The sequence below is a fragment of the Procambarus clarkii genome, chromosome 21, assembly GCF_040958095.1.
Source record: "Procambarus clarkii isolate CNS0578487 chromosome 21, FALCON_Pclarkii_2.0, whole genome shotgun sequence".
In the NCBI taxonomy this organism is placed as follows: domain Eukaryota; kingdom Metazoa; phylum Arthropoda; class Malacostraca; order Decapoda; family Cambaridae; genus Procambarus; species Procambarus clarkii.
In genome coordinates, this window is record NC_091170.1 from 16,430,434 (window position 1) to 16,455,713 (window position 25,280).

A 25,280-nucleotide genomic window follows, 5' to 3' on the forward strand; every position below is an offset into this window, starting at 1 on the left:
TAACTCTGATGCTCTTATTGGTCGCCCGGATGGTATCACAGTGAACCCCTGGAAGAATGGCAAGCAGTTGGTATGGGACTACACGTGCGTATCAACCCTGGCTAACACCTACATTAACCTCAGTGTTGCACAACCAGGTGGCGCTGCCACCCACAGGGAAGCAGCCAAATCCCGTAAGTATAGTGAACTGGATCACCGCTACAATTTTGTCCCCATTGCTTCTGAGACACTCGGCGCCTGGGGTAAAAGTGCTACCAGTTTTTTGAAGGAACTGGGTTCTAGGCTCATTGAAACAACAAGGGACCCAAGAGCTGCAAGCTTTCTTTTCCAGCGCCTCAGTGTGGCGATACAGAGGGGAAATGCGCACTGCATCCAGGGTTCCTGCCCGCCATCTGAGGAGCTGGAGGAACTCGACAACCTATGACAACCATCTTTGTAACCCATATGTAACTCCTTTTTTGTAACAAAGTTCAAATAAAGTAAATATATATGTGTACATACAAAAGAATGGGGGTGGTAGGAGAAGATAATATTAGTGTTCAATGAGAAACCACAAGGTCTCCTCTGAATACTTTTTATTTTCTTCTCCAAGGCTATGGGTCCCCACATTGGCACCAGAGGTGGTACCCTCACAATCTTTTATATATATATATATATATATATATATATATATATATATATATATATATATATATATATATATATATATATATATATATTGTGACGATAACCTCTTTTAAGAGAGATTTAGCCTGCTCTTCCCTACTTAAAGTTACGTCAAGTTAACAAGTATAAGATGCTACATTCAAGATACGTCACCAGTAGCACAAAACGTTCTGACCAGGAGGCAAAACGTACCCAAGAACCCCCCCCCCCTACTCCACACACCCTCCATGCCGGCTCGTCGTCAACCAGCAAACTACCCATCCCTGCCTGCCTGCTCCTGATTGGTGACTCGCCGACCGCGCACCTGCACACTGTACCTCAGCGCTATCTACCTGAGTCGACATCTGAGCCTGACCACCTATCCACTTCAGAATATTCTTTGTGCTCTTAGAGTTGACATCTCTCTCTGGCATACTAAGCTCTCTGGCTTTCGTATACTAAGGGAGGTCTCAGCTAAAGCCGATATTCTCAGCACCATTTCTCCACTATATTATTTAATCTATTGTGTTTTTGCATTTATCTTTGTCATTTTGTTGCACCAGTCATTTACCCGAGATTTGTCTTTATTTTCATTTATGTTTAAAGTAAATATATTAAAGTTTCACTGTTCATACTTTGTGTTTTACATGTTCCTCCCTCTAACTTACCACAGACAACAGACAAGCAGTCTATTTTTTTTAGTAAGTGTGACCAGGCATTCACACCTGCCATTGGAGGACTGCCAAACATCTATACTCCAACACTTTCCCGTCACATTTAATGGGGGCCTCTCCACGGAGCTTCACTCAGGTACTAGTACCAGAACGTCAATTTGTGGTAAGCGTACTTGGCTTTGCTAAAGTTGCTTTTCAATATTATCATTAATTTGTATATTTATATGGTGCTGTGTGTATTATGCATTCCGAGAGTAGCATATGGTGAGTGTGGGATAACTTTGGATTACGTGATGACTGGAGGCCTCAGTCATTCTCTTAATTGGTCATCTCTCCCTCCGTGTTATTACTCGTGTTTACCACCTTTTGTCTCTAGGATATTTCTCATATTATCGGCAGATCATCATTTTGGTACCCTGGTACTTTGGTTTGCCTTTGGGTCAAAGCACCCTATCTTCTGCAATCCGACCGAAGGAGGAAAAGAGGGCCATAGTTCCTCTAGCACGGACTACGTTGCTGAGTTGGGACCTCAGCAGCAGTTCTCGTCACCAGTTGACACTCGCACCCCTACACGTTGGTCAGAGATGATGATATTTACTTAGGTAGGGAATTAGCTTTCTTTTTACAGAGCACAAAGTTCGCTAATTCTGCAAGTATCAAATTCATTTAGTGGGAGACCCTTGCTTATGTCCTATAGAGACTCGGCATGGTATGCCTACATTCTTGGACTACCTAATTTACTTTTGGAGCAATTAAATGTTTCATTTGTTTTAGAAACTCAGTTTCACTTATTTAGTAGGATTTTCTTGCCCTTATTCTCTTACATTAAGTACCGGGTACAAGATTTCCTGCGACTTTGATTAACTAATCATTTACCATCCTATAATTAACATTAATTGTTAAAGATTAAAATTCCACAGGATAGTTACCAGTTGCCACGTTATCCTGTTTCTGACATTTACCATATCACAACTATATTCGTTGTACATTTATTTGCTATCTTTCACCATGTTCCGTCTCCAAGCTTTCCGTAATGATCCAGCAGGTGAAATAGGGACCTTATGTCGTGCCAAGAGGACTGAATTACAAACTCTTGCACACGAGTATCAACTAGATGTTCCCCATGGAGCCAACAAAAATGAATTACATAACCTAATTATGGATCACCTCATAGATGAAGGGACGATTGACTCTGAAACTCGCGAAACTTATTCTATTGCAGATAAAAATGACTTGGCAACTATGAAACTCAAAATTGAACTCGCCAAGCTCGAAAGGGAGCAACAGCAAGCAGCTCTACAAATGAGAAAAGAAGAAGCTGCAATAAGGAAAGAAGAACAAGAACGCGAGGCGACCCTGAAGGAAAGAGAAGCTGCAATGAGGAAAGAGGAAGCAGATATCAGGAAAGAAGAACAAGAACGAGAAGCGGCCCTAAAGGAACGTGAGATGGCCCTATTCACAGAGCGCGAGCGAGTACAGCTTGAAGCAAAACAGCGCCACCTGGAGATACAACGCGAGCATGACAAACAGCAAGCGGATATGGCTATAGAATGTCGTCAACGAGAACTCACGCTGGAGACTTCACACCACACTCAGCGCCAACATGCTACCGCCAGTCTTCCAGTAAGTTTCAATGTCTCCCATGCAAGTAAGTTATTGCCACCATTCGTTGAGACAGAGATTGACGTCTTTTTTACCACCTTTGAGACCCTAGCTAATAAACTTAGCTGGCCTGCTGATCAATGGTCTACCCTTCTCAGAGTGCATCTTACAGGTAGAGCTGCAGTTACTCTCAGTACCTTAGCGTCTGAGAATGACTACCAGACCCTGAAGCAAGCAGTGTTGGACGCCTACCTTCTCTCCACCGAAAGCTACAGACGAAAATTCCGTGACCATCTAAAGGCAAGTAACACCACCTTTCTAGAATTTGCCAATACAAAGAAAAGATATTTTATGAAATGGCTGGAATTAGCACATGCCTCTACATTTGCAGAACTCATCAACCTCATGCTAGTTGAGGAATTCTTGAGACGTGTTCCCCCTTCCGTCTGTTTATATCTAGCAGATAAAGAAGAAACCGACTACATCAAATGTGCGAAGTCAGCTGACACCTACAGCCTCATCCACCGGCTGACACCATCACCACCTCCCAGTAAGAAGTCTTGGTACAGTTATGATAAAGTGAGTACAGATGAAGCGAGCTCACAATTATATTGTAAGTATTGCAAACTCTATGGACATACCATAGATAGATGTGTGAAGGCTCAATACAAGAGCAATGAATCTACTAAACCCAAACAGACTCCTCCTAAGTCTGGTAAGCCTGTGATGAATGTTGGTGTTCATGTTAATGATCTTTCTCTCTTCAGTAAACACCTGTATCCTGGAACTGTCTCTACCAACGGTACAGATTCGGAGGGACGTTTCAAATTGAAGATCTTGAGGGACACAGCGGCTCTTCAGTCCATTATGTTGAGATCGGCTGTGAATAACGTCACCTACACCGGGGAAACCGTCCTTATCACTGACCTCACTGCTACCACTCCATATCCACTCGCCAGAGTCCACCTGGATTGTCCCTTCGTGACCGGTGAAGTCCAAGTCGCCATCAGGGAATAGCCTTTTCCCATGCCTGGAGTGCAACTTCTCCTGGGCAACGACTTGGCAGAAGATCTGCAACCGCCCAACCTGATCATCACGGACAAACCCCAGGTGTGTAACTCTGTAATGGATAATCCCATCTTTGAATATGTTACAGCAGAGGTTCAAGAAAGTGATAAAGTTTCTCCTCCGGTTTTGGTGACCACCCGTGCACAAGCTGCACGACCACAGCCAGCTGACTCTACTGCTACCCCTCAAGACTCTCAGAATCTACCTCCAAATCTTACCAAGTTGGAGTTCCTTAAGTTACAGAGGGAATGTCAATCATTAACACCATTATTCTTCCAGGCTGAGACTCAACCTGACAGTATCCCTGGGTTCTTCTAGAGAATGAGTTGCTCTACCGCAGATACAGACCCAGCAAGCTGAAGGAGGATGACGATTGGGCCAATGTCGAACAACTAGTGATTCCCACCAGCATACGGCCCGATATTCTACACCTGGCCCACGGAGCTCTTTCTCACTATGGTTTCAACAAAACCTACCACGGAATCAGACAAGACTACTACTGGCCAGGTATGGTAAAAGACGTTAAAAAATACGTACAACAGTGTCATATATGTCAGATGGCAGGTAAACCTAACATCTCTATTCCCCAGGCTCCACTAAAACCCATCCAGGTGCCTGCGGAACCTTTTCACAGACTCAGCATAGACTGTGTTGGTCCTTTACTCCGGACCAGTTCTGGCAACGCATATATATTAACTATCATGTGTCCTACCACCAGGTTCCCCATAGCAGTTCCAGTAAAGAACATTACGGCTGCTACAGTGGTGAAACACGTATTGAAGATCTTCACCCAGTATGGATTTCCAAGAGGTTCAAAGTGACTGTGGCACCAACTTTACCAGTGATCACTTCAAAAAGACTCTAGAGGAGTTCAACATCACACAGGTACTGTCCAGCCCCTATCATCCTGCTTCACAGGGTTCTCTTGAATGTAGTCATCAGACTATTAAAGCACTCCTAAAGAAATTCTGCAATGAAATCTTGAAGGACTGGGATAAACAACTTGATCTCATTATGTGCATTTTCAGAAGTCTCTCCAATGAGTCTCTAGGAGTATCTCCTTATGAGATGCTCTACGGATGTAAGTGCCGTACTCCTCTCAAAGCTTTCAAGGACTCTCTACGTAATGCCACCTTCAGTGACCATCAGAATGTGCCCCAGTTTCTTCAAAACTTAAAACACATTCTAGAGAGAGTACGTAAATTTGCTAATGACAACCTATTGAAAGCCCAGGAGAGGATGAAGACTCATTTTGACCAAAGCAGCAAATTAAGGAAATTTAACCCAGGAGACTTCGTGTTGGCATATTTTCTTATCCCAGGTTCTCCATTGCAAAACAAGTTTTCAGGACCCTACCGTATCAAGGAGTGCAGAAACAACCACAACTACGTTCATGAGACTACAGATAGGCGGTGGAAGACCTAGCTGTGCCACGTCAACCTCCTGAAGCAGTATCAAGGTATTCCCCCCACTGTGTTGGTATCAGTCTCTACATTTAATGGTCCATACCTCCACAGTGAAACCTTCCCTGCTTCTCCCGAAAGCACTAACACTGAGTCGGTGCTTTCCAAATCGGAAATCCTACCTGATCTTCATCCCAATTTACAGGACTATAATAGTGCTCCTTTGCCATGTTCTAATCCTATTCTCGCCTCGCCAGATATCACGAAGCCTTTCATCCTCCATGTCGACGCCAGTGGTATCGGCATCGGGGGTGACCTGATGCAACAACGAGGCGAGGAGATTCTACCTGTTAGCTACTACGGCTACAAGGAACTACAGCACGATCGAAAGGGAGCTACTCATCGTCCTGAACTTGCAGCACTTCGAACCATACCTGAAAAGTGCTCGGTCTTCCACCATCTACTCGGACCACAATCCCCTACACTTCCTGCAGCAAGCCTAATTCAACAATCGACGGCTTCTACGATGGGCTTGATATCTGCAGAATTTCAAACTGGAAATCTCTACATCAAGGGGTCTGACAACATCATAGCAGACGCCCTCTCCAGAGTCTATGAGGTAGAGGCAGCTCCACCTACCACTATATGTTATATCGGGTTCCCTCCTCCCCACAAGGTCGATTTCCTGACTCCCCAAGATGCAACCCCACAACAAGGTAGCTCCTGGCTACCTATTTACTGCTAGGTGGACAGGAGCATTAGATGATAGGAAACACGGAAACCATTAATTTCCCTGACCGGACAGAAATGATCAACTATAAACATTTAAATAAAATGGAAAACAAAGGTATTTAACATTTCTTCTGGAGCATAACACAATTGTTTAGCTTACCTCGGACTGCATTATGATGCTCGCAGTACTCACGCTGCTTATGACTCCTGTTAAGTGACTAAACTAAGTTTGGAAACAGACCCATTTTTCAGAGACGAAGACAGACAGAAACAGAATCCAGGACGGACAGAAACGTCGTCGTCCCATCACCTTCTAGTGTGTGGTCTGTTATTATGTTGTTATAGATTCAGCTACTCGGAACAGGTTCCAAGTAGCAGGGGCTATGGTGAGCCCGTAACTTACCTGGCACAGGAGCGGGGCAAATAGCACAGGCTTTTGTGAGCCCGTAGTGGACTTACCTGGCACAGGAGCGGTGCATTTTGTACCTTCTGAAACTTGCCCATCCTACCTTTACCAAAACAAGAAATGACAGGTGCAGCACAATCAATAAGGGATCTTACAGTATTCAAGTATATGATTCGTAGCACAGGGACTCCCACTCCACGGGAGACATCTGTCACGCAGGGTGCAGTCGCACCTCCACCGATTTACAGTATCATCTACTGATACTGGTTATGGCTCAAAAGAGCCACCACTTACGGGCTATTCATGCCCGTGCCACCTCTTGGGTGGCTTAATCTTCATCAATTGTGTGGGAGACATGTCCCGTCACGCAGGGTGCAGTCGCACCTCCACAGATCTCCAGTATCATCTCTTGTTACTGGTAGTGGCTCATAAGGGCCACCACTTACGGGCTATTCATGCCCGTGCCACCTCTTGGGTGGCTTTATCAACCAATCGTCATCACCCCATACGCATCCCTAGAAGATTATCTACATTCACTCCTCGCTTAATAAGTTCAAAATCGTTTGAGTGCATGAAAGGATGTTTTAGAATTATAGTATTCAAAATGAATTTGTAGCGTATAGCTAGCTCTTAGCAGAACTACTACTGTACCAGTAACCAGTAAAACATTTTAATTAACATTTCAGATCAGGTATGAATTGATTGAGACCACAAAAATCGAGTAGCATTTCTATCACATTCTTCTATAGTTGAACCATTAAGAATGTCTCTTAAATGTTACGCAAGCACACATGTTTGTGAAGACTAAAGTAATTATCAATAGAAAACAACAAGGTCCAATGGGTTTATTGCACCATATATGACAGAGGATATTCAAAAGGTTCTACATATCATTCACAATGTCTAAGTGAGCAGAAAGACATCAGATTAGTGATGTCAAAGGAATCAGATTCTCAGAATCCGGACCTAGATTCAGGAAGCTCTGTGTATTTCTTCGTAAGTGGGTTTGCTACGAAGGTTCCTAAGTGCGCCCTAAGAAGATGCTTAGGTGCGATTCAATAAGGTATACTTAGGAAGAAAATTGTTGGTTCACCTGCGTGCCGATAGAGGTCACTACTGTGTTTCGTTTGGCCAATCAGAGAGCAGCAACATTCTTCATATTGAAGATTTAGCGCTGGCTTATCGGAGCTCTACTGCCGCCTATTTACGTCGAATTTTCTTATAAAATTAGTATATTTCGAAGTAAAACAATGTTTTTTCAACTTCTACAGCCAGCACCGACATTGTAGTAAACAAATATGTTACATTTGTTGTTTACCTACGTAATTCTAAGAGATACTGTGTAGCTGTCCTTGTTGCTCGGAAGATGCGCTGACAATTATTGTATATATTTACTGAATTTACCCAAGGGCCACTAACTATCTAGTGGCCTCGAAGAGGACAGAAAGCCGGCGGCTTGTTAAAGGGTCCGCCAATTGTCTTAATGATATTTTTTAGCTGGAATTTGGCATTTACGGCTTCAGCGGGTAAGCGGTTCCATGGGTTTATAGTCCTCTTGGTGGAAAAAAAACATCTGTTTTCAGTCCTACTTGAGAGAACATACTCTCCAACACTATATCTGTGATTGTCCTGTTATCAGTGACTTCATACCAAATGGTATGAGGTATTTTGAGCTCTGTAATTACTTCATACACTCAGGAATATTGGAAGATATTCTTGTGCTGCACCCAGATTTTGCCAGTGGAGGCTAATAGATCAGCATTAAGTATTTTGTTCTCTCCTAATTCCATGTATGACTGGCCATCCTGTGAGGTGAGGATGTTGGGTGAGCTGGTAGCTGGTTTTTGATCTACACTGTGTGGTCCTTTATACAGAATAGGAAAGCAGCACATTGCTGTGTATACCTAAACATGTTTAAAAATACATTGTTTGAGAGGAGTTTTGTAGAAACTGGTAAGAGTAATTATAATATAATGTTTCCATGATTCAGTGCTTACCTCTTGTGAAAATTGCTTAGAGTTGTTTAGTCAGAGTTGATTTGTTTTTTGTATTGAGGCTGGTATTTTCTAAATTGATTCCATGTACAGTATGTCTAACCATCCTGTGAGATGGGAGTATTAGATAAACTTATAGCTAGTTTTTTATCTACACTGTGTAATATTCCATATAGAATAGGGTAGCAGCACATTGCTGTGTATACCTAATCTTCTTAATAAAAAAAATCAGTAATAAAGATTTTATATTATAGTTTGTATTATTACAAATACAGTACTGTATTATCCTTATTAAATCATGTTGACCATGGATCATTAAGATCTCATGTTGATATGTAATACAAGTCATATTTCTTTTGAACTGCTAATCCATGCTAATCATTCATTAAATTGTGCATTATGTCTCAATTTTTCACTTCCTTGGATATACTGTACAGTACAAAAAGATAGGATAAAAATAAACCAGTAATATTTCTTTCATTATATTTTTCATTTAAATAACTGCATCAATATTTTTACAGCTGACAGGATTTGTTTTACCATACAGGTGCATTATTTGTTAAAAAAAATTTGGTTTATTGTTACACACAATGGTGCTACATAGCCTTCCCAGCTTGGTGCCTTCTTTTAATACTTACTGATTAAAAAATAAATAATAAATACATTTTATTCAGGAAAGGTACATACAGTTGATTTACAAACATAATGTTGGATTTATAGACAGAGCTAGTACATACAATACCTAAAGCCACTAATACTCATAGCATTTCGGGCAAGGTGTGGGGGGAAAAAACACAGACTAAAACTTAGTAATCGGGATTAGGTATAAATTGTGTTGAAAGAAGGAATAAAAAATACAAAAAGGGGGGTTAGCATAGCATAACTCAGCAATTGCACATGTTGGAGAACAGCGTTGTTTAAAAAATAGCAAGACATGGGTTGACATTTAGGAGGTAAGTTAGGTTACATGGAGTTAATTAGGCAGTACTTGGTTTAACTCTTAAACTGGTTGAGAGAGGTACAGCCTTTGACATGATTCGGGAGGTCATTCCACATTCTGGGTCCCTTGATTTGTAGAGCACTTCTAGTTGGGTTACACACAGCCAAATTGAGTAACAGGAAGAGGTCTTGGACACAAATTTGTTCCATGCTAAATGTAGAGGAATCAGCTGAGTATTCCTCAAATAAAATAAGTTGCCTCAGCTTATAAGGTAAATAAAATAAGCATTTCTCAAATAAGTAGCTGCCTCACCTCACTGCCTTACTGCTACATAGCCTTCCCGGCATTGTGCCTTCTTTTGATAATTACTTGTTCCACACCCAAATTGTATAACAGGAAGAGGTTTTGGACCCCTACTTCCCTCTCTCTTTTTTAATAATCTACAGTATATAGTCATAATTATAGCTTTAAGTATTCAATGAATAAAGTTTGTGACATTTTTACCCTTCTCCTTACCTAACATCATTTGTGCAGCATATTTTTTTTTTTTTTTGAGATATATACAAGAGTTGTTACATTCTTGTACAGCCACTAGTACGCGTAGCGTTTCGGGCAAGTCCTTAATCCTATGGTCCCTGGAATACGATCCCCTGCCGCGAAGAATCGTTTTTTAGATCTTATGTCTCACCCAGATTTAATTTCAAAATAAAACCAAACTAAATAAATTAGAAATGGGTATGTATAGCTAAGGTACACCCTTACTACTAGGTGAACAGGGGCATTTGGTGATAGTAAATGATCCCATCAGGCAGGGCTCATCACCTTCTCTCATATTTCATGTTCACCAGTGTTTATTTACTTAATAACTACTGGTATAATATCTTGCTATTATAAAACTAATTCTACTATCATCAAACACATATTTACTTCAAGTTTCAAGCAGAGAATGCATATATAACTAACACGAAGGATTCCTCTTCACTAGATTCACCAGCTATAATATTTTGGTCATGTTCCAATATCATAAATCGATCCCAGTGTTATGTAGTAGAGAAAAAATTACTTATATCCAGTTTACGTAAAGCTACGAGTGGTCGAAACCACACTTAAATCCCGGAATGAACTTACGAAGGTTTTTCCACTTAGGGTAGCTCTTTGAATACGGACGTAGCCGCCACGAAGGCGCTAAGAAGGAATTCGTTCTTAGCTAAGAGGAAAAACTTTCGTAAGTACCTTCCTGAATCCGGCCCCTGAATCCTGGGAATGTGTATGTGCATTAGTCGATAAGAGAAAAAATTAGGTCTGGAGTCAGTACATTAGACAGCAGACGGTAAGAGAGGCGGGATCCAAGAGCTAACAGTTCGATCCTATGGGTACAAATAGCAAATACACAAGCAATTCATTTCATGAGGATTCCATCTCACTGTGTGTGGCCTAATGAAAGATGCAACTCATATGAGTTAGGCAATGCACTATTCGCAGTTCGCAAACTAAAATGAGACATCGCTGATTACCCTACAACTGCACTCCCGAAATATTTGTATTTAAAATAAACATATAAATAAAATATACACTGGGACTTCAACCACCTGTCCCATGAGGTCACCCATCCCATGACGGGTCACGGGCCTTGGAATGCGGTTATATGCCCAATTTAAGTTAGACATTTATTTTTCTGAACTTCATAGTGAAAGATGTAACACAATGTGTTATTGCTAAGCGTACAAATATCATTAAATATCTTTCTAATACAGACAGACATACGACTAACATACACATTAAAGCTAAGTGATTTAGGAAATATTTATAATCATTGTTAATATTAGGCATTAAAGGGTTATACAAGTGTTGTGTATGATGTTATATATATATATATATATATATATATATATATATATATATATATATATATATATATATATATATATATATATATATATGTATATATATATATATATATGCTATGCCCAAGATTACTATCCGAGTGCCGGCGGTGGGGTGGTTCAAATAGCTTAGGCTATCACCTCATTATGTCCGGTCGTGATGGTCAAGTGGATTAAGGCGTCTTGTACATACCAGTTGCGTTGCTCCTGGGAGTATGGGTTCGAGTCACTTCTGGGGTGTGAGTTTTCAGTTGCATATTGTCCTGGGGACCATTCAGGCTTGTTCGCATTTGTGTTCCTCACGTGTGCCCCAAAGAATGAGGTGATTTGGTAAAATGCTATGCCCAAGATTACTATCCGAGTGCCGGCGGTGGGGTGGTTCAAATAGCTTAGGCTATCACCTCATTATGTCCGGTCGTGATGGTCAAGTGGATTAAGGCGTCTTGTACATACCAGTTGCGTTGCTCCTGGGAGTATGGGTTCGAGTCACTTCTGGGGTGTGAGTTTTCAGTTGCATATTGTCCTGGGGACCATTCAGGCTTGTTCGCATATATATATATATATATATATATATATATATATATATATATATATATATATATATATATATATATATATATATATATATATATATATATATAGGAAGGGAGTACCACCTCCAGCTGGAAGAAGGGGGACCCATAGCCTCGGTGGAAACCACGCATAACGCATTAGAGGGAATGTTTAGATCCCCTCCAATACAGTTTCTGTGTGCTTTTCTCCTACCACCCGCTTCCTTAAATATTTTTTGTGCTTTATTATGCATTTGATGGTTACAAGATATACATGGGTTGATACAAAAATAATAATGCAAAAAGGTGCTTAAAGGTTATGGATCTCTTGAAGAACACAACACTGGGAAACATTGATGAATGTCACAGACGGGTTCGATCATTGTTGCAAGTCAAACACTTCTTCGAATTCCTCTGAAGTTGGACTAGTGCCCAAGACGCAACAGGCATTTCCCCTCTGAATCGCAACACTGAGGCGCTGGAACAAGAAACTTTTTGCTCTCTGGTCTTTTGTAGCGCTGATCAGTTTGTCCTCCAATTCCTTCAGGAACTTCAATGCACATTTTCCCCACGAACCGAGGGTCTCCGAGCCGATCGGAACAAAGCTGTAGCAGTGTGCTAGACCTCTGTATTTAATAAGTTTCTGCGATTCCCTGAAAGAAGCAGCACCACCGCTTTCACGTGTGCTGTAGTGGAGGTAGGTACTGGCCAGTGTGGCAGCGCACGTGTAGTCCCATACCACTTGCTTACCATCCTTCCAAGGTAGCAAGATGACCCCATTAGGGCGCTTCTGAGGGTCGTTAGGTCTGGATAAGTGTGGTTCTCTTTGTGCCGGGCAGCGGGCTGTGGCAAGGCTCCTCTTGATGATGTCGTTGACTTCTTCATGTCTTGCAATTTTACCCTGTGATTTACGACATACCAGACCATGACGACCATATTGGTCTGCCATCGCAGTTCCGCAGATGCACCTATGTTCGGTGAGGATGGGGGTGGCAAGGCGAAGGGCAACTCCAATGCGGAGAGCGTCATGACTGAGGCGAGTTCCCAGGGCTTCATTGGGCACAGCAAATAAAAAATCCCTGGCGTGGGGTGCTGTTACCGCTAGGAGGCGGGCTTTGTTTTCAGCATCAGCGTTGTCAATCATTGCTGTGACAGTCTTTTCCATTATGGGGCTATCCCAGTGGGCCTGCTTGTGGTCTTTTGGGACTTGTGGTCGGGGTTGAGGGTGTGCAATGGTGTCCCATTGTCTGGCTGCTTCGATGAACGTTTGATCATGAGTTCCCGCTGTCTCTCTCATACGCTCTGGTAGGATCTGCCCTACCAATTCGTTGGCTGCTGTACATGAGGATAAGAATGCTGGAAGTGCTACCTCAGTTGCCTTTCGTATGCCTATCCCTCCAAATCTCACTGGTAGTGTTGCTTGGTCCCACTGACTGTCATCTAAATCTAGGTTGAGCGCCTTCCTGAATATTGACCTGAGGAGCTCATCATATTGATTTAGAAGTGGGTTGCCAAAAGTTGGTGCACACCTTAAGAAGTATGTTAGCCTGGGCAAGGTAAGGCACTTTGTGAGAAGGTAGAGGGCATCGTGGGAGTCCAAGTCCCCAATTCTCTCTTCCATCCTCTTTAGGTCTCTAAACTTTTCGTCAAGGACTGCAGCAATGGCATTGTGGCCCAGAGGTGCTCCGAGTAGTGTGCTGTCGGTAGGTTTAACGACTGAGGCTTCTGGTAGAACTGATTTCACTGCTCTAATGATTACTTCACTAGATGCAATAATTTCGCACTTGGAGGGGCTAAGAACGAGACCCATGGACTCCCCCAGTGTCTTCACCAGCTGTAAGTCTTCTAGCAGGGAATCTTGTGTGCCTGCCAGAGTGCCATCATCCAGGAACCAGATGTTGAGCTCGCTGGACAGTCTGGTTGTAATTTCTCGAACCGCTATGCAAAAGAGGAACGGTGCAAGTGGGTCACCCTGTTGAATTCCCTCTGCTGAGGTGACTTCATGTTTGCCAAACAGGAGGGTTGAGTCTTTGCTGTAGCCTGCTGACACAAACGGGAGAATGCTTGGGCAATGTTCCTGGACTGCAGTGAGGATTGCTTCCCTTTTGACCGAGTTGAAAGCGTTTTTAAAATCTAATTTTACTACTGCCTGGTCTTCAGTAAGAGAGCTAATGTAGGCTCGTGTAGCATGAGCCGCTGCTTCACAGCCTTGGGGGACTCCAAACCCCAGCTGGTTGGGTTGCAGCATGGTGGCTGCTTCCGTTCGGATACTTCTGACAGCAGCCCTTGCAACTAGGCGGCGAAGGGTATTACCAACGGCAATGGGTCTGATTCCTCCCCCTTCTTTTTGAGGGCACATAGGGATGCACCAAAGAAGAATGGTTTGATTTCATCAGGGCGAGGCAGTTGTTGACAAACGTTGTGATTTCTGTCAGGAGCGCTTCTGCAGCTGGGCCAAGAACAGGGTTCACCATTTCCTTCACATGTTGAGGTCTTACCCCTGTGTAGCCTCCTGAGGAGCCCGGGGGAAATGAAACGATAGCTTTATAAACCTCTGACTCCCGGAGGACGAGAGGTTCCTGGTTAGGGGCGAGCCTGACCTGTGGGGGAGGTTCTATATATATATATATATATATATATATATATATATATATATATATATATATATATATATATATATATATATATATATATATATATATATATATATATATATATATAATATATATATATATATATAGATATATATATATATATATATATATATATATATATATGAGAACAAGCCTGAATGGTCCCCAGGACAATATGCAACTGAAAACTCACACCCCAGAAGTGACTCGAACCCATACTCCCAGGAGCAAACGCAACTGGTATGTACAAGACGCCTTAATCCACTTGACCATCACGACCGGACAAAATGAGGTGATAGCCGAGGCTATTTGAACCACCCCACCGCCGGCACTCGGATAGTAATCTTGGGCATAGCATTTTACCAAATCACCTATAGCCTCGGCTATCACCTCATTTTGTCCGGTCGTGATGGTCAAGTGGATTAAGGCGTCTTGTACATACCAGTTGCGTTTGCTCCTGGGAGTATGGGTTCGAGTCACTTCTGGGGTGTGAGTTTTCAGTTGCATATTGTCCTGGGGACCATTCAGGCTTGTTCGCATTTGTGTTCCTCACGTGTGCCCCAAAGAATGAGGTGATTTGGTAAAATGCTATGCCCAAGATTACTATCCGAGTGCCGGCGGTGGGGTGGTTCAAATAGCCTCGACTATCACCTCATTTTGTCCGGTCGTGATGGTCAAGTGGATTAAGGCGTCTTGTACATACCAGTTGCGTTTGCTCCTGGGAGTATGGGTTCGAGTCACTTCTGGGGTGTGAGTTTTCAGTTATATATATATATATATATATATATATATATATATATATATATATATATATATATATATATATATATATATATATATATATATATATATATATATAACACAATATACACGTGTACACTGCATGACTCACTGCTTGCCCTGACCAAGATCTTGACCTGACACGGTCAACCTGTCAGCGGTCAACTGCCTGCCTGGAGTTATATCATACCTCTAGGATTATGACCTCTGTAAATCCCTTGACCAACTCCCTTGTCTCCACACACAGCTGACCCACATCACTGGTCATTCACTCTATTCATATGTTGCAACGACTTTGCAATTTCTCTAACTAAATCTCTAAATTAAACTAAGCTGACTAAATTTCTCTAACTTAATATGCCTAATAATCTTTGTCATATTATCAATCAAGCTAGCACTACTATTAATCAAAGCTTTCAATATGCTTTAATGTACCTACTTATCTTTGTCAAATTTTCAGTAAGTGTAAATTGTATAAGTTTAGAATTAGGAAAAGCCTGGGTGAATATTGTTTCGGTAACAGGGCTGTTGAGTTGTGGAACCAATTACCGCGTAACATAATAGAAGTGGGATCTCTTTATAGTTTCAAGCATAGAATAGACATATATATGAATGAGATTGGGTGGATATAAATTGGAGCTGCCTCGTAAAGGCCAATAGGCCTTCTTCAGTTACTTTCATTCATTATGTCCATAATATTCTTATGTTTTTATGTCATTAATACTTCATCCCGGGTAACGTCTTTGCAAGGAACCCATTCTCCTGAAATTTAATTTAGTTTTAAATTCATTGTATCGAGGGGACAGGAAGCCGGAGTATAGTTATAAATACATACAGAGGATACATGGAGAGCCAAACTAGTGGAGGTGGCGACAAGAAGCTCTTTAAGCCAACATGTCAGGGAACCCACCCAGGGACGAGGGAAACGATGAACCAGCGAGACTCGACCCTAGTCTTCACTCTGAATGACTCCGACATAAGGAAAATTGACTTCGAGGCCCCAGCAGGAATGAGCGATCACAGTGTACTGACGTTTGAGTATCTGGTCGAAGAAGGATTAAAGTACTCTAGAAAGGGAACTGAAAGCAAAAGGCTAGCATTCCGTGAGGGAAATTACGAGGAGATAAGGAAATTCCTAAAGGATGTAACATGGGAATCAGAGCTATGGGTAATAGAGATAAGGGTAATCAGAGCTAATCAGATAGAGCTATAACCAAACCTGTCTCCTGAAGACCACATCAAAAGAATAACATCTGCGGCGTATGCGAGGCTGGCTAACATCAGAACTGCCTTCAGGAACCTGTGTAAAGAATCATTCAGAACTTTGTATAACACATATGTAAAACCAATCCTGGAGTATGCGGCCCCATCATGGAGCCTGTACCTTGTCAAGCACAAGGCGAAGCTTGAAAAAGTTCAGAGATATGCCACTAGGCTAGTCCCAGAACTAAGAGGCATGAGTTACGAGGAAAGACTGCGGGAAATGCATCTCACGACACTAGAAGACAGAAGAGTTAGGGGAGACATGATTACTACCTACAAAAATTCTCTGAAGAATTAACAGGGTAGATAAAGATAAACTGTTTAACACGGGTGGTACGCGAACAAGGGGACACAGGTGGAAACTGAGTACCCAGATGAGCCACAGGGACGTTAGAAAGAACTTTTTCAGTGTCAGAGTAGTTAACAGATGGAATGCATTAGGCAGTGATGTAATGGAGGCTGACTCCATACACAGTTTCAAATGTAGATATGACAGAGCCCAGTAGGCTCAGGAATCTGTACACCAGTTGATTGACAGTTGAGAGGCGGGACAAAAAAGCCAGAGCTCAACCCCTGCAAGCACAACTAGGTGGGTACACGTTGGGCTTTTATCAAGGCCACCCCCACGTCCCCAGGGAGGAATTACTGACCCCACCCAGGATACAGTATTTGCAATTATCGATTCAACCAACTTTCACGCATTATACGTTAAGCTAATTGGCTGATAGTTTGACGCAAGTGATTTATCTCCTTTCTTAAAAATTGGAATCATACTAGCAACCTTCTATGACACTGGCATACTGCCTCTCATGATTTATGATGGTACTTACTATTTGGTGGAAAGTACTAATATATTCTTTCATATGTACAATATGGATATTTTATTTATTTTAGTCTGCATAGAGTGCCGCTGTTTGTATGTAAGCTGAGACCTTGCAAATGAGGATTTCCTGGGAGGGGTTGTATATATGTAAGTGTAGTGTGGATTACACTACACTGGTCAAGGGATGTGGTGTAATTGTTGCATCCACCTTGTAAGTTGAACTGATAGCAATGTTGGTGGCCCTTAAAATTATTGAAAACACTGTAGTAGACAGCTATATTTTTTCAGACTCCATTTCTTCACTACTAGCATTAAATAGTTTACAATCAAATAATGACGTACTTGTCTCCGAAGCAATTTCTTTCTTTAATATGCACCTCATACCCATCCCGTGGGCGGTGGTGTAAAGGATTACAGAGGCATATAATCGGTTCAAGAACTGAACCCTCTAGTTCGTTTAGCTAAGCATAATAACAATGTTTGACGCTAGTTACAAAACTATTAATGCTTGTATACACATGTACACACTCTCATACATACATGTACATATATATATATATATATATATATATATATATATATATATATATATATATATATATATATATATATATATATATATATATATATATATATATATATATATATATATATATATATATACGTATACATATATACATACACATACATATCTAATCACCCACACAAATACACACATCAATAATTTTTGTGTCACAAGTGACACAAAGAGGTGTCATAAGTGACATTACAAGAGGCTCACAACAGTCACTATACAAGGCACTTTACATCTATAGTGAGTCACACAGTTACTAGTCTTGCTGCACACCCACCCAACAGGCCGGCAGCTTTACAGTCATGTGCATGCATTACCTACAGTAAGCAAATTCGCTAAGATTTACTTCGCTAAGATTTCGGGCAGCACATCATTATGAATGAAGTACTTACACATTTCTTGGACACTATTGATGGTGTTATCTCTAAATTCCGCAATTTTTTCACATTCCATCATATAAGGACGCAAAGTATGCGAATAGTTCTGTTGACAGAGTTTACATTTAGTCAAATCTACATCAGCAGAGGTTACAAACTCCAAGAGGTACTTGTAGCCGAGCCTAAGCCTAGCAGTGGTAACATCTAGAAGTCTGCTAACATTATTGCATGACCCATAGACGTGCGGCTCTTCATGCATAATAGAATGATGATAGATGGAGTAACTGGTGTGAATTTCACTTTGCCTCAAGTCTCTGAAATTTAGTTGATGTTCCTGGAATATTGCTACCCTCAGGCTGCTCAAAGGCAGTCCAAGTTGGTAATCAATTCTCTCTTTACGAGCAAAAGTCTTGGCTAACTCATCAGTTCTATCATGCATTAGGAGACCAATATGGGAAGGAATCCACAGGAGACAAACTCGGACTCCATCATTGATTATTTCACTATATTTGTGTCTAGCTTCAGAGATAAGCACGTCACAGTTATGCTTCAAGACACTTACAGAGACAACTAGTGAGGGAGATTGGGCGAAAAGCACTCTGCTGGTTTTGTTTAGGAATGAGAATAATAAGACTATTGGCCCATGACTTTGGAAGCTCCCCAGTTACATAGCTCATATTATACAATTGAAGCCGGGCCGGGGGGACACTAAAGCCCCGAAATCATCTCAAGATAACCTCAAGAAGGTCTGTGGTCGCTGACATACATATCAATTAGTAGGTACAGAGATTGCATATTCAATTTATTTGATTTGTTTAAAATTATATATTTAGAGTACAAGTTTATTTCATTTTCCTTAATTTTTTGTTAATAAATAACATTGTCGTACTCTGTTTAATTATTTCATTATATTTAACTCCATTTTCTTCATTATAAATTAAAATTTAAATATAGAAAGTTTACATATTGTATGTAAGTTCTCACTGCATGAAAGTTTCTTACTTGTTTATCTTAAGACATCTGCAACATTAACTATAGAACTGTAATTACAAGTTATGACTATTTCATATTAACCCATCTAACACCATCCGCCTTATGGATGGAAGATTTGGCTGTAATAAATGAAGGCCAGCTAGTCAACGCTGTCCAAAGATTGGTATTACAATGGCTAATTAGTGATCACTTTCCCATATTAAGTACATACATCCCTATAAGGTAATAACCATTGGTAAAATGGTTACTACATGGTATAATGGTAAGGCTACACCTTACTTTGCTCCTCAGCTCTCTTTTGCCTATTTATTGCCTGTCTCTACTTCCTCATCACAGTCATCAGAGGACGGGAGAGACATCTCCCACCAACACATCACAAGGCGCAGTGTGGTCACAATGCGACCCAAAGTCTTAAGGTCAGAGCTACTCCACTTGACGGTCATGCTATCGGAAGAAGCAATACTTTAAAGGTCCTGAAGGACGTAACTGGCCTCAAACCCGCTGACATTAGTCAGGAAGGTGAAGATATCGTGCTCTACTTTTCATGTGAAGAGGAGCTAGAAAAACTCCTCACTAACGATGCCTTTCTTCGCAAAGAGCGCTACCTACATCCTCACTTCCCACGTCAGTTCCTGGCTGGAAGAACTGTTTTTACCAGCAGGACCAGCCGGTGGATCGCTGAGCGACCTCAACATCATATCATAAACAATATCGAGGACGAAAATCCAAACCTGTCGGTATTCAACCTAGAGTTCTGCAACACCGACAAAACATCAATGAAGATTACGTTCACCACCATAGCTGCGGCCACCCAGGCTGCCACACAAGGATTCTACTGCTTCGGCCTAAAAATACCACCCCAGCAAATAAAAAAGGAACGATACCATGAGATCCAGCAGTGCTTTAAGTGCTACGAGCTCTCCCACCCGACCAACAAGTGTCAGCACCCTGTCCAGAGGTGCAGCCTGTGCGCACTGGACCATCACTACTCCATATGCAAGGCAACAGTCCATCACTGCTTGCTCTGTGATCGCAATCACCCCGCAATTTCCTACCGCTGCCCCCGCAGACAGGAAATCATCAAGGCCCTGGTTGAAGCCAAAAGAAACAACTCGTCTACCTCCTCGACCAGAGCCCCAAGCGTTCAACCCACCACCTTAGCTCTCACTAATCAACCAGAAGACCTTCCGGTCCTACCAACATGTGGCTCCTCCCAGCAGGCGACACAGCCTTCTCGTTGTGGACCCAAGGTCCCCAACGTCCCACAGGCTCCTTCACAGCCCCCTGCATCACGTGCAGGCATTATTCCTGGTCTTCTTAAACTAGCGGAAAGGCTTGCAGGACCAGACAACCAGCGCTTTGTCAGTGAACTAAACGCATTATACATAGACAATGGCCTGGCCCCCATCATAGCCACTAGCGTAAATCTCACTGCCTCCTCTACCACTCCGGAGACTACCACCAGGACGACCAAGTGGTCAACTTCAACACCGACTCCAGAACCGCCCATGAACCAGGCGACACAAACAGAGGTAATTCCTTCTCCAGCTCCCAACACTCCTACCATCACTATCTCAACAGCCGCGCTAGCAGACGTGCTGTCTACAAACGATAACAGCACCACCAGCGCTCCTGAAATAGCTACAACCACCAATCAACGACACCTAAACCTACCTAAGGCTGCGAGGCGAAAGACAAAAACGCCCACTACGGTGGTTACGGACTCCTCAGACGAGGAAATCATAGTAGGAGCTCCACCGCCGCATCACAAATACGACACCTACACGGTTCAAGACTTCCCCATTGAGGCCACATCACCAAACTCTAACGACAGCACTGCTCAGCCAAAGTCGCAGGCAAAGAAAAAATGGAAAACCTAGAGGTCTACACTAATCCCACCAGCTCCATAACTGGTATAGCCAGCCCTCCAGGCTGAAAATCATCATGCTGAAAGACCCCCATCCATCGCCAGATCTCTAGTATCTCAGATACAGATAATGGCTCCAAAGAGCCTCCACTTACGGGCTCACCATAGCCCGTGCTACTGGAACTTATCGTTCTGAGTAGCAAATCTTAAACAACAACATTCCTCATCACAATCGACTTGAGAATGGTCCAGGACGGACTGAAACGTCGTCATCCCTTCAACTTCTAATGTGTGGTCTGGTCAACAACCATTGGTAAAACTTTTATCCTACGTAAAATAACTTATTTACATTAACGCTGTAAGTTAACAATGCACTGTACTTATTTGATTAAAATGGCTTGAAGGTTAACATCCTGAGAATAACCTTATATATTAAACTTAGTAAGTGTAACAAGGGTAAATGTAATAATGTGTAACTTCCAGAGAATAAGTCTAACAATGGGGTTATTACATTTTACATTAGTAAAAGTGCTACCTCGGGTAAAATGACAATGTAATACTGTAACATTCTATGCGGTTAACATTTAATTGCCGGGAAGGGAGGCGCCAGACGCCCCCCCCCCCCCATGTTAGATTAAGCACTTGCCCAAAACTCTATGTGGCTTTGCAATAATTGTAAGAACACCATTGTTATGTACTCTGACAAATCCAATGTACCTTCTTGTATATAACACAAACAAATATGTAAATAAATAAATATTGAACTGATAAATTTAATGAACTTTGGATGAGAAGCGATAGATAGTAATTTCTTTGGAAGGACAATATTGGATGAGAAGGGAGGATAGTAATTAACAGGATCCCCGGGATCCTCATGAAATGAATTGTTTGTTTATTTGCTATTTGTACCCATAGGCTAAAGCTGTTAGCTCTTGGATTCCGCATTTCTAACCATCTGCTGTCTAAATGTACTGACTCCCGACCTAATTTTCTCTCTTATCTAGTATTACACACACACATTCCCAGGATAAAGATTCAGAGAATCTGATTCCTTTCACATCACTAATCTGATGTCTATCTGCTCACTTAGAAAGTCCTCTGTCATATATGGTGCAATAAACCCATCTGGCCTTGTTGCTTTCTATTGATAATAACTTTAGTCTCCACAAACATGTGTGCTTGGGTAACATTTAAGAGACATTCTTAATGGTTCAACTATAGACGAATGTGATAGAAATGCTACTCGATTTTTGTGGTCTCAATTCTTACCTGATCTGAAATGTTAATTAAAAGGTTTTACTGGTTACTGGTACAGTAGTAGTTCTGCTTAGAGCTAGCTATACGCTACTAATTTCAATTGAATACTTTAATTCTAAAATATATTTTCATGCACTCAAAAGATCTTGAATTTATCAAGCGAGGAGTGAATGTAAATAATCTTCAAGGAATGAGTATGGGGTGCAAAATAAATTACTAATCACAGGATATGACACTATGATATTCGTGCTCTACTTTGGGGTAAATAAAATACATGATTATTTTCAGAATATATACTTTAATGACAAATATTTGAAAAGATATTTAAAGTTGAAATATTTATCTTTAAAACAGATAAAACCTCCTTGCATTACACAAGTATTGATGAAATATTACTTATTTACCGACTATAATGATGGCATTGAATGTAGTGTTCATGTGTCCGGATACCGGCGATTATGTAGTATTATTTATTTAAAAATATAATGCCTTTCACATAAATTATATATATTACATGAAATGTAGCTACACCAATGTCTATATCTCTGCCTTTCTTCTGACATATAAATCTTGAAGGTTAATTAGCATATATATGCATGTTATTTAGACAATTGATTTGCTGGTGTGTAGCTCTCCACACACCCAGAGCGGGTCCATGTATTTTCCCAAAGCTATATCCATAGTTACCTAGTGCTACTCCGGCCTTCTAGCATTACACAAGTAATGAAGATATATGACATATTTACCCCCTATAATGATGTTATTGAATGTATTATTAATATGAATGCATGTTAATTACACAATTGATTGGCTAATGTGTACGGTTCTACACACACACCCAGAGCGAGTCCATGTATTTACCCAAAAGTCACCCCTAGCTACCTAATCGTACCCCAAAATTTCCTTGCATTATATAAGTAATGAAGAAATACGTCATATTTATCTATTTTAATGATGGTATGTAATGTAGAATTTGGAAAAAACATGGTTTTACTCTGAACTAATCTCTGGATACGTAAGTGCATAGTAGTTCAAGTAGCGAACGCATACCAGCGAATAATCATCAGCATCTATATAACAAAACTATTGTCCCATGGAGTTAATTTCACTTCCAGATATCTATTTTTCAATACAATTTCAATATTTTCTGGCTATTTATGCTAAATATTATTGTAACTATGCATTATTGTAGTTTATACCATTATTTCAATTTGTGACAATTTGAGCAGAGAAGTGCGACGTGTGTACAAGAGGCTGATATGCCAGCAAACACTCTCCAGGCAACAATCTGTCTTCGATAAGTCGCTCCACAACATTGACGCTAGGATCGTCGACTTGATTTGGCGTCACCAGCTCTTTATTTTCGTCTAATTTCTTTATAAAAAGATACGTTTTCAGATTAAAATTATGTTTTTTCGTGTTGTACGTTCAGCACCAACATTATAATGAGTAAATATATCATATTTATTCATTACTAACGTATTGCCAGGAAGCTTTCTGAAGCTTGTGTAGCTTGTGGTAATTAGACGGACCGTCTCACTATGAGGAACTCAATGCTGTACATCTTCAGTATATACAGGAGCCATAGAGAACACGACATGAATCCCTCTGCAGTCTTTGAAATAGCAATCACTACACCTACTATCATTTCTGGCGACTTCAACGCTCATAGTGAATTACTACTTGATTCACCAAGAACCGACGCTAACGGAAGACATATTGAACACCTTTTGAATGAAGTGCCTGAAATCGGTCTGCTTAATTCGACGGAACCAACCCACATTGGTGGGAGGAAGCTGGATCTCACGTTTGTCTCCACCAGTATATATGAGTTGAGTCATTGGTCAGTTGACCATGTTCTGACTAGTGGCCACTTTGCTACAAAAACAGTTATTAATATAGCATTGTTCATTGACAACTACCTTCCTGACTTCCCGCTCCCGAACCCGGATGGGACTTTATCAAAGCAGATTGGACGAAGTTTCAGGAATCTCTTGAAACTTGGCACCAAAACTACACTCCTCATAACAACACCGAAGAAATGGAAAAAGTTTTAGTAAATGTAATACATAGAACAGCCAATCATGCCATCCCCAAGAGGAGAACAACTACTCAACAACATAAAGACCATTAGTATTACTGTGATAGGATCAAAGAACTACATAACAAACTAAATTGTGCACGAAAGAATTTCATAAGAGATAGAACCGAAGCTAATCTAGGACTTCTTAGAGCTGTCCGAGATCATGTGCACGAAGAAACAGCAAAAATCAAAGAAGAAAAATGGCTCGAGTGGTGTGCCAAGCTAAATTCGCATACATCATTGGGCGACATCTGGAGGCAGATCAACAGGGCCAAAGGAAATCGACTTCTGCTCCGCTGCATCATGTTCATCCAGAGCAAGAAGAAGAAAGGTTAGCAAATCTACTTGCTTCAAGAGCCAGTTCCACTCAATTTCCTGAAGCAACTCTGACTCACCAACAAAGACTTCAAACAGCAAGATGGAAAAAAAAAGATGATGCTTTAACCTTACCTGACGAACTAGACCAAACTTTCAATCTGAAAGAACTCAGAAGTTCTACAAAGAAAACTATTAATACAGCTCCAGGCGAGGACAAAATCACTTACAACATGCTAGCCAAGCTAGGAGAAAAGGGTGAAGAAGCCTTCTTGAATCTTATCAACTGAGTATAGGTGACAAGAACTCGACCACTCTCTTGGAACAGTGTAATTATAGTTTCCCTTCCAAAACCTAAAGACCCAGGAAATACAAGACCCATCCCTTTAACAAGCTGTCTGGCCGAAACTGCAGAAA

General features: G+C 41.2%; 1 protein-coding gene across 1 annotated transcript; it reads left to right on the top strand.

Annotated features, from left to right (window-relative positions):
• The first annotated feature begins 2,621 nt into the window (after positions 1 to 2,621).
• Positions 2,622 to 7,255, top strand: LOC138367113 (uncharacterized). The gene is made up of 2 exons (XM_069328517.1): positions 2,622 to 2,942; positions 7,217 to 7,255. The coding sequence occupies exons 1-2, from the start codon at positions 2,622 to 2,624 to the stop codon at positions 7,253 to 7,255; spliced, it is 360 nt and encodes a 119-aa protein (XP_069184618.1).
• The last annotated feature ends 18,025 nt before the right edge of the window (positions 7,256 to 25,280 follow it).